An 18,703-nucleotide genomic window follows, 5' to 3' on the forward strand; every position below is an offset into this window, starting at 1 on the left:
ACATTCCCTCACTATCATGCATTGTCTGTCAGAATTGTATACCAGCCAACACTTTTTGAATTATTCTTGTGTGGGGGTGTGGGAATAGTTAGCAAGGGTAGCATTGGATGTTGATCTGTAAATGATCGTGGTAAGATGGGCTATGGACATGATGAAGTTGAAGTTATGAACAACTTGGAGAAGAATTTGCAAGTAACGACATTCGCATGCATCTGAAGCCTTTATCTTGAGTGACAGCTGCACAATTGGTAGCCGGTACACAATGCAGCCATGGTGCAGCAGTGGTGGAGGGAATGAATGTTTTAGGTAGTGGATGTGATTCCATTCAAGAGGCATGCTTATTCATCGATGGCATCAAGCGTTTTGAATGCTGACGCAGTTACATTCCTCCAGGCAAATGGAGGGAATAACATCACATTCCTGACTTGTGCCTTGCAGATATGTCGAAGCTGTGGGAGTCAGGAGATTGTCCACACAAACCACTGACAGAACTTGGTTTTCGGATCACAGAGTTGAAACATTCATTCCAATCCCAGCCCCACAGGTGCTGCTTACCTGGTAAGTATTTTCAGGATTTTGGTACTTTGATATTGATATAGTATACCAAGATAACAGTTTGAAATCCTAAAGCAAGTTATTCTATTTAACCATATTATCAGTTTACCCCAATAAAAATATTTATTATAATCTTGAATTTCTCTCCCACAATCTAAACCACAATCAGAAATTTCAATATATCAAGGAAGTGAACTTGGAATGTTTCTGGTCTCTGCCAAATGCCAACATACCTTAGCAGTTCACTGCTGGCCCATTCAAGAGTGAAACCCAGATATACTATTTGTTAATCTATCAAATTATTAAATTCAAGGAATGTTGCTGGCAAACATTGACTCATTTTATAGTCTTAATATCATCTGTCATTTGTGTAGAAAATTACGAACTTTGCACAAATGTTCACACATTATAATAATTATGGATAGAAAGTTCCACACAATAAGTAGTAATTGTTGCATTTTTAAAATAAATCTCAATAAGTGACAAATATTAAGTTTTTTTTAATAAACTCCAGTCTAAAATAAGTAGATGTATTCAACTCTCTAACCAAATGAAACATTGACATACCGAAGAACTGCTGTCAGTCACTCCGATACTGCCGTCAAAAGGTCCCCAGGTTGTTCCACCAGGTATTTGTTGTCGGCTGCGAATCTTTCGCACTCCATTTCTCTGGAATATTTCAAGCTCATCTAGAGCAAAAAAAGTAGATAACTATTAGAGTGGCAATAGGATGTGCTACACTGTTTGGTAACTTCTTTTACAGTCATTTGGCGTTGTAAAATTACTATTTGTTGCTAGTTTAAATTAACAAAACCATTGCTTGGTTTCTCAAACTGCATTTTGCATACATTAACAGCACAGACTATTCAAAATGCCTCCATATTTGATCCTTTAAATGATCAATCACAACAATGTCAAAACCCAACGTAGACAAAAATGCTGGAGGAACTCAGCGGGTGAAGAAGAAATAGGCAAAACCCAATATGCTTGGTGAAAAGTCAACTGGTGATGTACTCCAGTAAGTTCCCGCTGTTTCCTCACAATGTTTTTAATTTGAACTTTGGAAGCGGGAGGGTGGGAGAGGCCCCCTCTTCCTGTCATCCAGAAACGGTGACAAGCCTCAAATTGAGAAAAACTCTACTGAGGTTGAGAGCTCAATTTAGGACATTGGGGTTGGAGAGTAGGGTTTGGGAAAAACATAAGGCCCAGTATAAACATGATATAACGCTGCCAATAAACTCCTGCGCTAACTGCTGTGCAGAGAAGATTTACTTCTGCTTAACGTGTCCATCAAACTTAGTGAAACTAAGTTGAAGATCATGTGCCACTACAATATCATATTATCAGTAACTTTGATCAGCAATGCAATGCCATTTATCACAGATAAAATGAAATATTGGGATCGCCCCAAATAGACCAATCGCTAAATGAACCAACAATTGTGGTATAGACTGAGAAAGATTATCCTGGGTTGTGTCTAGTTGACTTGCCAAATAGCCATGATTGCGTTAAAATATAATAGTTTTAATCATCCTGGTGCGGACAAAAAGAGTTTAGTTAACGATATAAAAAGTAAGAGTTCAAAGTGAACATAGGTTCTTCAGAGAATAAGGCACAGAAATAGTTATAGAGACCAAGCAAATGGCAGAGGAATTATATGAATATTTTGCATCAGTGTTTATGGTAGAAGATACAACAAGCATCCCATTAATACCGAATAATGTTAGTGATGAATTAAATACCATTGCCATCACTGGAGAAATAGCATTGTGTAGTGCATGGTCCTAAACACCAAAACGATCCCTAGCTCAGATGGCTCGCATCCCTGGTCCGAAAAGTAGTGTTGATCAAAAAAGTGAATGCATTGGTTGCAATCTTCCCATTCTGGACAATTATTAGAGGGGTTGGAAAAATACCAACAGGAAAAACAGGGGAGAGGAGAATCTAACATCTATTGTTGGAAAAACATTAAAACCAATTGTGAATAAAGTTAATTTGGAAAAATCATAATCTAATCAAGCTTCACGAAGGGGAAGTATGTTTAGTTTAGAAACAGAGGATGGAAACAGGTCCTTTTCCACCTAGTCTGTGTCGACCAACCATCACCTGTACGCTAATTCTATCCTGCACACTCGGGACAATTTACAGAAGCATGTGGGAGGAAACTGGAGCACCTCCAGAAATCCCCACGCAGTCATAGGGAGAACATACAAATCCCCTACAGACAGCACCCATAGTCAGGATTGAACCCAGATCTCTGATGCAGTAAGGCAGCAACTCCATGGCCAAGGCACTATGTCTGATAAAGTTATTGAAGTCTTTTAGAGTAAAAAGATTAGATTGGATGGAAAAAGTTTTCTATTTGGACTCTAGAAGGCATTTGAAACAGTGCCTCACAAAAGGTTAAGTCACATGATAAAAGCTCCTAACTATACACCCGATATACTCATGGCTGTGCAACCAAATGTTGCTCTAACTCTATTTACAAGTTTGCAGATAACACCAATGGGCTGGTTGGCTGGATTTTAAATAATATTGAGACAGAGTATAGGAAGGAGAAAGAGAGATTAGTAGTATGGTCAAAACAACAAGAACTCCATAAAGAAGGGTCTCAAAACGAAACATCACCCATTCCTTCTCTCCAGAGATGCTGCCTGTCCCGCTGAGCTACTCCAGCATTCTGTATCTATCACCCTCAATATCAGAGAAATGAAGGAGTTGGTCATGGACTTCAGGAAGTGGGGCTGCATCAAAGGAGCAGATATTCGAGAACTGCAAGTTCTTAAATGTGGTTCAACCACATTGATGATACGGCCTTGAAAACACACCAATATCTCTGGGCCCTCTGACAACTATTGGGCCCGTCCCACTTACGCAACTTTTTCGGCGACTGCTAGCACCTGTCATAGGTCGTTGCAGTTCGCCAAAAATTTTCAACATGTTGAAAATCCAGCGGCGACCAGAAGAAGGTATAGCTCTTTGGGCGACTACTCATGACCAAAAGGTTCATAAGGTTCAAAAAGTTATTTACTAGTCACATACACCAATTGGTCTAGTGAAATGCGTATTGCCAATGCAGCACATAAAAAAGAAAACAACATAACAATAATAAAGAAATGTAACATAAAAAACATCCCCCCACAATGGTTCCCATTATGAGGGAAGGCACAAAGTCCAGTCCCTATCCCCATATCCACCCATAGTCGGGCCTATTGAGGCCTCCGCAGTCGCCTTTACAGAGGCCCGATGTTCCAGGCCGTTCTCGCCGGATGAAGGTGCTCCGGCGTCGGGAGAACCCTCTCAGCGGCATGGGAAACCTGGAATGGCCACTTCCGTACCGGAGACTGCGGCTTCCAAAGCCAACCAGCCACGCTGGACGGAGCTCCACACACTGGCGATCTCGGCGAGAGCTCCCAGGCTCCCGATGTAAAGTGCAGCACCGCCGCCCGCGGCTGGCCTGTCCACAGACCCGCAGCTACACAATGTTTCATCGGCGGTCTTCAGCTGACCGGAGTTCCAGCGCAACGGCCCGGGCAAGGCATCGCCCGCTCCACGATAGCGCTCCAACGCTGTGCCGCCACCGAAGCCGAGGTACTGGGCGGTCCCCTCAGGAAACGCCGCTCCAGGCCCGATGGTAATCCACGAGGACGGGTCGAAGGTGCAGCCCGGAGAAAAGCTGCCTCTCTAACCAGGTAGGGACCTTAGAAAGTAGTTTCCCCCTCCCCCCCGACCCCCCACATAAAAATGACTAGAACTCTGAAAAACAAAAACTCAACTAACTAAAAATAAAAAAAAGATATGTAAAAAGGTCAGCTGCCGGCTGGGCAGCCAAACCCATACAGGACGGCGCCCCATAAGACCATACAAGCTTCACCCCGTGACATGTCGCCCAAAGAGTCTTCAGTCGCCCAAAGAGTCGTAGTGTCTTTCTGGTCGCCGCTGGATTTTCAACGTGGAATATTTTTGGCGACCTGCAATGACCTATGACTAGTGCCGGCAGTCGCCAAAAAAGTTATGTAAGTGGGACAGGCCCATAAGGAAATTTGGCAATTCTACAGATGCACTTTAGAAACCTTCCTATCACAGGTTGGTATGACAACTGCTCAGCCCAAGACGGCAAGAAACTGCAGACATTAGTAGATACAGCCCAGTGCATCACACAAACCAACCTCCATCCCATCGACTGCCCTTATACTTCACTTTGCCTCAGAACATAATCTGAGGCAACGTGAATCAAAATAATCAAGGAAATAGATACAAAGTGCTGGGGTAACACAGCAGGGCAGGCAGCATCCTTTGAGAACATGGATAGGTAACAATTCAGGTCAGGACCCTTCCTTCCTTTAACAATTTGACATTTGATTGCAAACCAGCATCAGCCGTCCTTGTTTCTACAATACAATCAAGGACCACTCACACCGTCATTCCCTGTTCTTCATTCTCCCATTATGCAGAATAACCTAAAGCTTGGAAGCATGTACTCAATAACAGCTTCTTCCCTACTGTTCTCAGATTTGAAAAGACTTCTCATATTCTGAGGATGTATTTGCAATCATCACCACCTACATTGTTGCAACCCCCAGCACATTTTTACATTCACTTTCTCTGCTGCTATAATGCTATATTCTCGTTCATATACTCTTTTTTGACTGTAGAACTCATGTATAGCATGAAAGCATTATTGCATGGTATGTTCCACTTGAATTGCACACAAAACAATTTCACTCTATCTCAGAACACATGACACTAATACACCAAATATCAATACATTGTTGGCTTAGGGGAAGATGACAACAAGGCATACAAATAGTAAAATGAATCAGGATGGCAGTGAACCTAGTAGTAGAACTGGGGTGGGGGAGGGACAGAGAGAGAGGGAAAGCAAGGGTTACTTGGTTAGGGAAATCAATATTCATACACTGGGTCATAAGCTGCCCAAGAAAAATATGAGGTACTGTTTGACCTCTCTCTGACAGTGGAGGTGGCCCAGGACAGAAAGGTCAGTACGGGAAGGGGAGGAGAAGTTAAAGTGTTTAGCAAAAGGGAGATTGTGTAGGCCCAGGCAAAGGTGTTCAGCAAAACGATCGCCCATTATGCACTTGGTCTCGCCAATATACTGGAGTCCACACCTAGAACAGCGGATATAGTAGATGTTGTTTTATAATGGGCACATTGTATAATAATAAATTGTTCCAATTAATAAACAATTCTGACAGCATATTGCTTCAATATAATTTTGGTGCAAAAATGTAATTCTTGGAAAGATTTGGAGTGCGTTGTAAGAGATTAAACAAATCTTGCATATTCAATAATATTACATGTAACCCTGAGGCCCATTATATTATAATAAACACAAGCAAGAACATTAAGTAAGGTGGTTTCATTTTATGTTGGTATACAGTTATCCTTTCAGCTCCTGGCATCAGTAATGTTTGAAGTACGATAGTAAACATACCTTCATAGTGCAATTAAAAAACAAATGTCATCATGCATTCATAGCACTGAAACTTGCCAGCAATCTAGATGTCCCACTGACTAAGGTGTAAGGTGCAGTACTATTATCTTAAAGGTACAGGCTCTGCTGATTACCAATTGTTGCTAGTGTCATAGTTCATCCTGAACTGCATCTATTTATTGTGTAAAAGAGTATTGAACAAAATTACACAGAGGGAAAAATAGGCTTACCTCAAAACTTGGCACTGGTATCACAATGTGCAATTAAACCTGTGCCCAATGAATGAATTGTGTGCAATAAACTACATTTCTGCTGCCTCTTTTAAATGATGTTATTTGTGGCCAGCAATTACTGCACAATTCATTGCTGTACACACCAGCAAGGCCTGTATTGCAAATGACTAACAATGCTAAGCAGCAGCCTGCAGCTTACCGAGGAATTGGAATGCATTTGCGATAGGCGGAGTGGGCGCTATGACAAAAGTCAGCCTGGACAATTAAATATATACAGTCAATTAAATATTTTGACCTGGAAACATGTATCCAGGCATAAACCTTGATGCTTTTCCAAATGAGAATTGTGGAGCACTTGTACAGTCCAGGCACTGCAGATGCAGGTACAGAACTGCTCCAACGTTTCTGGTGGAACATGGGAATCCATTTAGGGATGCTGTACCTGTTTTAATGTTTTAAAATTAAATCAATGAGCTAGACCATGGTTGAATAACCCTCATTGTCTTGTAACGAGCCTTTTCCTTCAATGAGTCAAAAAATAGGTGGAACAGAGTACCACTACAGTATCATGTCCACTGGCAGGAAAACAGGCATTCAACAGCACATTGAGCTGTTAGTAATCGTGCTCCGAGGATCGCGGGTGGATTCAGTTTGGTTTCTGATTTTCTATTCAAACAAGGTACGCAGGAATTAATATGAGTGGAGTCAATGCCATTCTCCCCCACCTGGAAACCTGCAAATCTATCAGCTCATCTCTCTGGCAGTGCCGATAAAATTACATTTCTCTCTCCCTCTCTCTTTCTCACACACACAGACACACAGAGTGTAGAGATATATACTGCAATTTTACTTTGCAGTCACGTGAGTGACTACGTGAAGAACCCGTCCAGCACGCATGCGCGACATTGCGTTCACGCAGGCAACAGCGACGCAGCGGGAGTCAGGCGCTCCCGCTACAGTTTAAAAAGACGGACCGTCAGGTAAGTTTATTCTGAGGTCGTTTTATCCGGAAAAGAAGGGTTTTGTTTTGTTTCAACAGGGAGAACATGAACAAAACAAGACTATCCAAGAAATCTGCCCCCCGTTCGACTCCAACGGAGGAGCGTTCCATCAGTGGAGGGCAAGAGGCGGTAGGACCGCTAACCCAGCGATCCGCCATCCCCGACACCGTGCCGAGCCCAGTCCCGCTAGCGCAGCCTGAGCAGCGGGCTGGATGTAAAGCAGCACGGAACACCAACCGGCCGGTGGTTTCCGATTCTTCGGACGGGGACGTCTCACTGCCCGCTCGGGGCAGAGACAGCTGCCTGAGCCGCATGGAGCGGCTCGTGGAGCATATGCTCCAGCGAGACTTGCTTCGAGAGGGGCAGTCTCACAGAGGGAGTTCAGGCACTCCCGCCACAGTGCCTCACGCACTGGCCATCGCTTCCCCCTTATCCGAGGGCAGCTTTGGTGACCAGGGCTGGGCTGGTCAAGAAGAGGGGTCACTGGCCGAAGATGTCGGGAGTATGCCTGGGGTACAGGAATAGGAAGAGCTGCTGGGTGTGGTAGACCGCTACGTGGCAGCTCCACGTGCAGGACGGTCATTAGAGCCAAAACTGGCAGCCAGCATTAACTACCTGTCCTTCAAGCCCCTACAGGAGCAGGTAGTTAATGAGGCCCTAGAGCTATATTCGGCCCCTGAGAATTGCGCCTCGCTCAACGTGCCGGCTGTCAACAGCCAAATCTAGGGGCACGTTGGGCCAAATATCTGCAATCAAGAGCTCAAACTACAGCGGATCCTCAGGCTCCTGATGTCAGCCATCACTTCATATGCTCGTTCTGTGGATGGGACAGAAATGACCACGAATCAGCAGGATACACTCGCACTGCTGTGCAATACCCAGGTTGAAATTAACAACCTCGTAAAGAGATTATAAGACCTGTCCTCAACCCGAAATTCGCGGGTTTGTGCAAAACGCCCACCACAGAGCCAGAAATCCTGCTCTTCGGCAAAAACCTCTCCAAGAAAGTAAAAGATATGAAGGAGGAGTCCAAAACATTTGGCCTCATGAGGGCAGGCCCCGGGACGAGCAAACCCACTAAACCCAAGCGGCAGTACCCCACCGCGTCCACCAGTCGACGTCTACCCTATGGGACTGTTGAAAACGCGGGGTCCGCACATCACAAGCCTTTTTTAGGCCAAGGCCCAGAGCAGACCCCATGGAAAATGCGCCACCCCCAACCAATAGCAACACGTCAGACAACACAGAAGACTCATCATCCGACAAAGAAGCAGAAGAAACACCCGTAACCATGGAGGTAGGTGGATCTGGTTCCTACCAGCATATAGAAAGTGGGGGCTCTATACTAACAGGGGGGAGATTACACCTGTTTGAGCAAGCATGGAAGTCTATCACGAATGACAAGTATATACTCAACAGCATTCGTGGATACAAAATAGAGTTCACTCTAGAAAACTTGCCACCGGTTCAGCATTGACCCCAAAGGATCTTTTCCCTCTCAGTTAAAGAAAAACGAGAGGGACAAGCTGAACTCGTGAGGCTAATCACAAAGGGTATCATTGAAAAAACCAAACATGAACCCTTGGAATTTGTCTCTAATATATTCACTAAAACTAAAAAATATGGTGGGTGTCGCATCATCATTGACTTAACTTCACTAAATATGTTTGTTAAATATGTACATTTCAAAATGGAAACGTTTGTAACTGCCAAACAACTGATTTCGAAAGGATACTTCATGGCAAGCATTGACCTTAAAGATGCTTACTATTGAGTACCCATTCATAAGGATCATCGCAGATACCTGAAATTTACCTGGCTGGGGCAGCTATGGCAGTTTAAAGCGTTGCCTAATGGCTTAACATCAGCCCCAAGATTATTCACCGAGATACTAAAGCCAGCCTTGGCAATATTAAGAAGACAAAACATATTGTCATGGCATATCTTGATGATATCTTAATAGTAGGCAAAACCATGGAATTGGCTATATCAGCTGTGTCAGCTACCAAACAATTGTTTGAAACCTTGGGATATGTCGTACATCCAGATAAATCTAAGTTGAAGCCATCCACAACCATGGACTGTCTGGGCTTCACAATTAACTCAGTCCACATGTCTGTAACTTTGCCAAAGACAAAAACAGCTGAATTGGCACAAACATGTAACAATTTAATGGTCAACGATCGACCAACCATTCGACAAGTGGCGAGAGTAATTGGGAAAATGGTAGCAGCATTTCCAGCTACACAATTTGGACCTCTGCACTATCAAAACTTACAAAGAGCAAAAGTGCAGGCACTAAAACGACATGCAGGTCATTTTGACCGGATCATGAAATTACCCACTGAAGCAATATCAGAGCTACAGTGGTGGCTAGAGAACATTTGGCATAGTTCCAGCCCTATCATCATTGTTAACCCTACATTAGTTATCCAAACAGATGCCAGTGTTCAAGGCTGGGGAGCAACTAATTCCATATCCAGCACAGGTGGTAGATGGACTAACCCAGAGTCATCGTTACTACTTACACTGGGCATAAATTATCTAAAAATGTTGGGTGCATTTTATGGATTAAAACTATATTCAACAAATATGCATCACTTGCATGTTTGGTTACAAATAGATAATACCACGGTGGTGGCCTACATTAACCATATGGGCGACATTAAATCGATATCATGCGACAAATTGGTCAACACAATCTGGCAATGGTGTGTCGACAGACATATTTGGCTATCAGCAACTTACCTGCATGGTAAGCTAAATACAGTGGCAGACACCAGGTCACGCAAATTCAATGACAACACAAGTCAAGAGTCAAAAGAGTCAAGAGTCAATTTAATTGTCATTTGGACCCCTGGAGGTCCAAACGAAATGCCGTTTCTGCAGCCATACAGTACACACAAATAGACCCCAGTCACAACATAATTACATTTAACATAAACATCCATCACATAGCTGTGATGGAAGGCCAAAAAAACTTATCTCTCCACTGCACTCTCCCCCCCCCCCGATGTCAGAGTCAAAGTCATAGCCCCCGGCTGGCGATGGCGATTGTCCCGCGGCCATTAAAGCCACGCGAGGTCGCACACCGGGTCTTGGTGTTAGAGCCCCCGGTGTGCGCTCGTAAAGTCCCGCAGCCGTTCCAGCCGCGCGGGGCAATGGTGCTAGGCCCCACTCCAGGAGCTCTTCGACCCCGCAACACGGGCGGGAGAAGTCGCCGTTGCAGAGCCCCGAAAAGCGGTCTCTCTCCAGGGAGCCGCGGGCTCCCGGCGCCGTCGTCCACAGACCCACAACACCGAATGGATGTTAAATTCCAAAGTATTTGCTAAAATTACCAAGCATTATGGTACGCCAGATATCGATCTATTTGCATCCAGACTAAATCACCAGGTTCCTATGTATGTCGCTTGGGAACCAGACCCTGAGGCAGCAGCGGTAGATGCGTTCGCGCTGGACTGGGGAAATTTCTTCTTTTATGCATTTCCTCCCTTCTGCCTCATCAGTCGGGTACTACGCAAAATACAAATGGACTATGCTTCAGGTATTTTGATAGTACCCGACTGGCCTACACAGCCATGGTTCTCAGTGCTCCTCGACATGATCGTCGAGACCCCATACATTTCCCAGTAACCCAGAATTGCTAACCCACCCAGTATCTGGCAGAAGCCACCCATGCCATGATAAAATCAAACTCCTGGGTTGCAGATTTTGAAAAGGCCTTTGCTGGGCCTGGAATTGTCAGAAAACACCAACAACACCATGACAGCATCCCACCGTGTATCCAGAAGGAAACAGTACTTATCTAGTATCAAGAGTGGGAGAAATACTGTTTGGATACAGGAACCACCTATTCAACCACAACAGTCACCAATGTACTGGAGTTCCTGGCAGGCCTTTACCACAATGAAGGACTCAGCTACAGCGCCATCAACACAGCCAGAAGTGCTCTGTCTGCCTATTTAATACAGGCACCAGGACAACAGGCCATGGGGTCCCACCCGCTGGTGGTCAAACTCATGAGGGGGATATTCAACTGTAACCCCCCTAGACCTAGGTACACCCATATCTGGGATGTCAGTGTGGTCCTGACATACCTCAGGGGATGGTCACCAGCCAGGTCCCTCACCCTGGAACAATTAACTCTCAAGACGATCATGCTGATGGCACTTGTGTCAGCACAAAGAGGCCAGTCACTTCACCTTTTACGACTGGACAACATGATCATAACTCCAGACCATGTCTCATTTACTATCCAGGGGCTGGTCAAACAGAGCAGGCCAGGAACATCAAATCCAGTCATGGAATTCCGGGCTTACCCACCAGAACCACGGTTATGTGCCATGACCCACCTACTGTACTATATAGACACAACTAAAATCCATCGAGGGAGTGAAAAAGCCTTATGGGTCAGCCACAAGAAACCTTATGGTCGGGTGACGAGCCAAACCATTTCAGGATGGCTCAAGCAGGTGCTGAAAGCTGCTGGTATAAATACTAACATGTACAAATCTCACTCCACTAGGGCAGCATCCACGTCGGCGGCTAAGAGAATGGCCGTACCAATAGACCACATCCTGGCTACAGCGGGGTGGTCTGGGGAAAGAACGTTCAGAACTTTTTATAATAAGCCGTTGGCAAAACCTGCTTTATTTGCAGAGAAAATATTACAATCTGCAAATATATAATTTAAGCCCGGGGGAGCAATTTGTTTTTTTGTTATTGTTAATAAATACCATTATTGTTTTTACAACAGATTCATTGGTTGAATACGATAACACACTTCCTCCCTCAAGTGACTTCGGCAGTGAGTGAAGTATGAACTGTTACACGGTTTGAAATCACAGAGCTTTAAAATCTTCACGTAGTCACTCACGTGACTCCGAAGTAAAATAATAAGATTAAACGAGAACTTACCAGTTTGAAGTTTGATCTGTATTTTATGAGGAGTTACGATGAGCGATTCCGTGCCCTCCGCTCCCACCCTCAATAATAGAGATCAAACTGGTATCTAAGCTCTCCTTTTCTTTACTATGTTTATTTCAATTACTGTGTCTGTCTGTGATTCCACACCGCTGCTTTGAAGTATGTCGCGCATGCGTGTTGGACGGGCTCTTCACGTAATCCCTCATCGTAACTCCTCATAAAATACAGATCAAACTTCAAACTGGTAAGTTCTCGTTTAATCTCACTATTAACCTTGCAACATAACAAACTGTCTGATGTTGAGCAAATCCCTTGGTGCTCCCAACATTGACTGCCACAGGCTACTGAGACTGTTGGTGCTCCCAACATTGACTGCCACAGGCTACTGAGACTGTAGCAGTTGAGTCATAGTCTTACAGCATGGAAACATGGCCTTAAGGGCCTGACCCACCAGCATGTGATAGCATGCGTCTAGCACGACCAAACGTGGTCGCTTGAGGCGTACGGCCTCGCGTGGCCGGTCCCACTTCGATTGGCGGAGACGTATAGAGTTGTGTGGGAGTAGTCCCGACATCATGCGGGGCTCCAAAAATCTTGCACTGTTCTAAAATTCCGCGCCCCAATGGCCTTTCGGCCCGTAGGCACATTGAGGGCGTATGCAGCGTCTTGACGGAGTACGCAGCGTCTCAACACCGTATGCAGCGTCTCAACGGGCGTACGCAGCGTCTCGACGTCATATGCAGTGCCTTGACGTCGTACGCAACGTCTTGACGGCGTACGCCTAGCGCATGGCGTTGCGCGATGATGTCACCGCCTGGCATGCCGTTGCGCGATGACGTCACCGCCTGACGCCGTGCGACGTCCAAATTCAGTCGGCCCGCCTCCTGCCCAGCTGATTGGTGGGTTTGACGTAAATTACGTCACACGTGAACTCCGCTTCCGTTTGGTCGTGCTAGACGCATGCAATCGCATGCTGGTGGGACAGGCCCTTTAGGCCCATCAAATCTGCATCGACGTTCAACCGCCCATTTGTGTACTATTCCTTCTCTAAACCACTTTATTTCCCACACATTTTCATCAACCCCCCCAGATTCTACCACTCGTCTACAGACAAGGTACATTGGCCTATTAAACTACCAATCTGCATAACTTTGCAATGTAGGTTAGGAACACATGTGCTCATAGGGAAAGCATACAAACTCCACACACAGGCACCACCAGAGATCAGGATCAAACATGGGTATCTCAAACTGTGAGACACCAGGTGGGATGGAGGGGGTGGTGAAATAAATGACATTCAGTAGATGTTTTGGGTTAGGACCCTTCTTCAGAGGTAGAGCATCTATTATCATTCATTATATTGCAATGCGTCTCTAAGGACAACACCTTCCATTACTTTAGTCTGTCGCAAACTAGTTTCAAAGTACCTGACAAGTAACTAGGCTTGTAGGAACCACAAACGTATTAACTTAATAATAGTGGTAAAGGTGAGTGGGTTTGTGAAATATGGGGTTGAAAAGTGCAAAAGTCATAGTGACATGATCAAAAGATCGATTTTAAGAAAAGCTTTCATGTAATGGAGAGAAATGACAATTTGGATTAATTTAGAAGATAAAAACATAACATAGAAACATAGAAAATAGGTGCAGGAGTAGGCCATTCAGCCCTTCGAGCCTGCACCGCCATTCAATATGATCATGGCTGATCATCCAAACAGATGTAACATTTCCATTTTGAAATCGGGGGGAGGGGGGCTGGGAGAAAATATGCGTCAAGCCGATAGCCTAATCGTTAAAGAGTTAAAAGATAGCCTAATCGATAAAGAGCTGAGAAGAGGAATCAGAGCTGCCAAGGAAAGGTACTCTGAGAAGTTGAGGAGCAAGTTCTCAGCTAGTGACACTTCTTCAGTTTGGAAGGGCATGCAAGAAATCACCAGCTATAAGAGGAAAGCCCCCCGCTCTTTGGACAATCGTCAGCTGACGAACGACCTGAATGAGTTTTACTGCAGGCTTGAAAATCAGAAACGTAACCCTGGTACCCCTTCCCCAACAAACACAGCCAGACCCCAGTCTGCAAAGAATGGACCCTGCACCCTCTCCTTCCCATTCACCACTTCACACCTACTTAAGGCAAGACACCAGTATGAAAAGAGTGGACCCTTTCCCACCCCAACCAACACTTCACACCCACTCACAACCTGACCTCAGTCTGCAAAGACTGGGCCCTTCTACACCCATCCCACTCCAATCACCACTTCACACCCAATGACTGCACCTCCACAGACACCTCTGTCAGGCTTCTCAAGTTTGCGGATGACACAACTCTGATTGGACTGTTCCAGGATGGGGATCTCTGTACTCTTTTCAGTTTGACATCTTTCCTATAACATGGTGCCCAGAACTGAACACAATATTCTAAATGCGGTCTCACCAACGTCTTATATAACTGCAACATGGCCTCCCAACTTCTATACTCAATACTCTGACTGATGAGGGCCAAAGTGCCAAAATACGTTTTGACCACCTGATAAACCTGCGACACGACGTTCAAGGATAACATAAGAAGATAAGAAGGAGTTTGCTATTTGGCTCTACATGAATGATTCAACATTCAATGCATGGCAGATCACCGGGCTTCGTTCAACTTTCTGCATTATCACCCACATTCCATGATCTTCAGTGTATCCAAAAATCAAACAGTCTCTGAATAAAACCAATTGCTGGGGAATTGTGGGTGAAAATACCAATAATACTGCCATGAACTCATCTGTGTGCTGATGCTGCAAGCACCACTACAATTGAAAGTAATCTTTGGCAAAACAACAAATCTCCAGGTCGGGCAAATCAGGAAGGTGCAAGATTTGAACTTGGTGATACCAAGCACAATGGCAATTCAGCCTGCAGCTGAACTTAAGACGTTTTAACAGGAGAAAAATGCTATTCTTGAATGTTCTCTTGTTTCCAAGAGTGCATCGGTGGATCTGTGCAAAGAGAATCCATTCATGTTTCAGGTCCAAGTTATTCTTCACTGGAAGTGAAAGTGAGGATGAATTGGTAGGCCAATGGAAATATTTCTTAAACGTCAGATGAGATGGGTTAATGGGGGCAGTTGGAACTGCAGTTACAGCACATTATGCTTCTTTGTCTCTGGAATGTGTTGTTAATAGCAAGGCTGTGAGACATATCGAACAGACCAGACTATAGTAATAATCTCAGTTTATTTTTCTGTCTATTTGTGTAACCTAGATTTTTAGCTACATAAGTGGAGGAGTACCTCACCCATATAGGAGACAATAGCATGCATGTACAACTGGGCAAAACACATTAGCAGTAGAACTGGTGAGGAGAACAGATAAATGGAATATATACAAAACGGTTTTCCACTTTGGCATTGTCGGGAACAACTGAAGGATTGGGTTATTTTAGATTTTAAATTGTTCAAAGAAAAATAATAATTAGTAATCTTATAGTTAAGTATGTTTTGTGGAAAAGTAATGTAACATGAAAGACCTTTATATATAGGCTAAAAAAGGGAATGAGTGAAAACCATTAAGTCCCTTACCCCTGCTGTGCTATTTTACAAGATTATGTCTGATCATTTATCGCAGTGCCAGTTTCCTGTCTTTTATTCCTTATTTCCCTAATATTAAAAATAAATCACCAATCCAATGTTTCCTCTTGAGTGATTCAGTTCAATCTGAAACCAGTCTTCGATCTAGACAATAGTAACTATGATTCAAGATAGATTTAATTGTCACATGTACCAGATGGCACAGTGAAATGAATTCCCATACAGCCATACAATAAAAATAAACAGGACTCAACACACTATAGAATTTAACACAAAACATCCCCACACAGCAGAATCAAAGTTCCCCACTGTGTGGGAAGGCACCAAAGTCAGTCTCCATTGTTCCCCATGGTCAGGGCCTCCCCGTGCCCTCCGCAGTTGCAGCTACGGGCGGCCCGAAGTCCAGGACCGCTCGCCAGGGTGTTGTAAGTCCAACGTCGGGGCTGCGGGACGTCCTCAGCGGCACGGACACAGAGTCGGCCCCCTCCTACCGGAGGCTGCGGCTTCCAAAGTCCGTAGGCCGCACCGGGTGGAGACTGCTGCTGCAGACCCTCTGCAAGGCGCCCCAGGACTCCACGATGTTGTTCAGCGCCGCCCGCGTTGGAAGCTCTCCGCACCAGAGCTCCACGATGTTGGAGCAGCGGCCCAACGCTCCAGGAGCTCCAACCGGCGACCCAGGTAGGCATCGCCCGCTCCGCGGTGACTCCAGCGCTGCGCCGCCGCTGTAGCAGCCCTGGTCCGGTTCCTGGTCCCCGGCAGGAAAGGCCGCTCCGATCCAGCTGGTAGGCCGCGAGGTGGGGGGCGAGGACGCGACTCAGAGAAATAGTCGCGTCCCCGTCAGGAAGAGACGGGGAAACGGTTTCCCCCCTTACCCTGCCCCCCTCCCCCACATAGAGAAGTTAAAGTTTCCCCCAAAAACAGACTTTAGACTAACTGAAAATTAAAAAAAAAAAGATAGAAATAACAGACAGGCTGTAGGTAGAGGCTGCTGCCAATGCAGCGCCCCTAGAGGATGAGGTGGCAGTGATAGATTGAAAACACAACAACGTTTACAGTAATTTTACTTCGGAGTCACGTGAGTGATTCCGTGAAGAACCCGCTCAGTGCGCAGGCGCGGCATTAACGCCAGCAGTGCAACAGCGGCCAGACGGGAGTTGGGCGCTCCCGCAACTAGCCTGAAAGAAAGGAACGTTAGGTAAGTACTTACCTTCATCGGTCTTTTCCTTGTGTTTTTTGCTCCAGGGGGAGCAAAGCAGCAGAGGGAAGCGGCCCCCGTTCGACTCCAGCGAAGGAGCCGACAGTGGAGGGGGGAGAGGCGGCAACGGGACCGCACATGCTGCGGTCCACAGACACGGGTGCTGCGCTGATGCCCGGTCCGCTAAACAGCTGTTTGACTAACAGCAGCGGACCGGAGGGAAATTTAAAAACCGGCCGGCACCCCTGCAGACTCCCGACAAGGAGACTCGCCGCCCGAGAACCGCTGAAATGCCGCCCGAAAAACGGCAGACAGCCTCTAACAACAAGGTAAGACCAAACCTCAGGCTGGAGACAGACACGGAAGATGGGATCAGCACTTCATACAAAAAACAAGTATGTCTGTTTCCCCAAGCCAGAGGAGGTCATGGAGCTAAAAACTCCAGAAAAACTGCCAAGGGAGCTAACACTCCCACTCCAGTGCTATTGCACTGGCCATCTCCCTTGTCGAGGGATTGATGGGACCAGAGCTGGGCTGGTCAAGAAGAGGGGTCACTGGCTGAACAACATCGGGAGTATGCTTGAGGTACAGGATCAGGAACAGCTGCTGGGTGTGGCCGCTATGTGGCTTCACCACTAGCGAGATAAATTTCAGTCTCGACTGACAGACCAGCTTACTACCTGTTCTTTTAAAAGAACCTCTCCAAGACAGGTAGTCATGAGGTGTTGGATTCATCACGCCTCCCCTAAATTGCATTACTCAAAGTGCCCACCATTATTGGGGGATACATTGAGCATCGCTCTCAAAAAACCCAATATTTAAAAATGAATTTGATATGCCTGATGTCGGCTATCATTCACATGCTCTTCCAGAGGTCAGGGTAGTATGGCAAAACACCTGACCCTACTGTTCGCAGTGCCCCGCAACTTCTCAGGAAGTTATAAAACCTGCCTTCAACCAAAATTCACAAGACTGTGAGAACGCCGACACAACAACTTAGCCAGACAGAAGGATCCGTGATCAAGCCAAGTTTTTAAAAAGGTACACAAAAAATCTGGAGAAACTCAGCGGGTGCAGCAGCATCTATGGAGCGAAGGATATAGGCAACGTTTCGGGCCGAAAACCCTTCTTCAAACAAAGTTTTTCAAAAAACTGGACGACGTGTCAAAAATATCGGGGTAAGGCGGCAGTGTCTGGAATGAGCACCACACGTAAACCAGTCAGCAGTACCTCTAATGCATCCACCAGCTGGGTATACCTTATGGTACTGGTGAAAGCTCGGGGCCTGCATGCCAATCCTGTAAGCCTTTCAGGCCAGGGCCCAGAGCAGGCCCCAGGGAAAATGCGCCACCCCCACCACGTCATACGACGTGTAAGACTCGTTGGACCGGGAGGAAACAGAAGAATACCCATAACCATGGAGGTAGGTGGGTCTGGTTCCTGCCAGCATATAGAGAACAAGGGTGCTCTACTAATAGGGGGCGAATACACTTGTTTAAAGAAGTATGGGGTCATTAGTCACGAGTAACTAGTATATACTCAACAACATAGTGGATTCAAAATTCGAATATCAGAGATATTATCGCCAGTTCAACCTTGGCCCAAAAAAGTCCTGGCAGTCGCAATTCCCTTAACATCACTAATGGTAATGTTATATACATTTCAAGATGGAGAAGATGTCGACAACTGACCCAAAGCCGCTGCGTAGAAGCACTGGAGGATCCTCGGATACACAAGGAATTTCCTCAATTTAGCTGGTTGGGAGCTG

At 45.6% G+C, this 18,703-nt stretch overlaps 1 protein-coding gene across 2 annotated transcripts in view; it reads right to left on the reverse strand.

Moving 5' to 3' along the window:
* zfpm2a (zinc finger protein, FOG family member 2a) overlaps nt 1–18,703 on the reverse strand; it is a 646,324-nt gene that overhangs the window by 244,233 nt on the left and 383,388 nt on the right. For both annotated transcript variants that reach the window (XM_055634910.1, XM_055634911.1), the window contains exon 4: nt 1,123–1,244. In XM_055634910.1, coding sequence (XP_055490885.1) covers nt 1,123–1,244 — 122 coding nt within the window. The remainder of the gene's footprint in view (nt 1–1,122; nt 1,245–18,703) is intronic.

The sequence above is a fragment of the Leucoraja erinacea genome, chromosome 4, assembly GCF_028641065.1.
Source record: "Leucoraja erinacea ecotype New England chromosome 4, Leri_hhj_1, whole genome shotgun sequence".
NCBI classification, from domain to species: Eukaryota; Metazoa; Chordata; class Chondrichthyes; order Rajiformes; family Rajidae; genus Leucoraja; species Leucoraja erinaceus.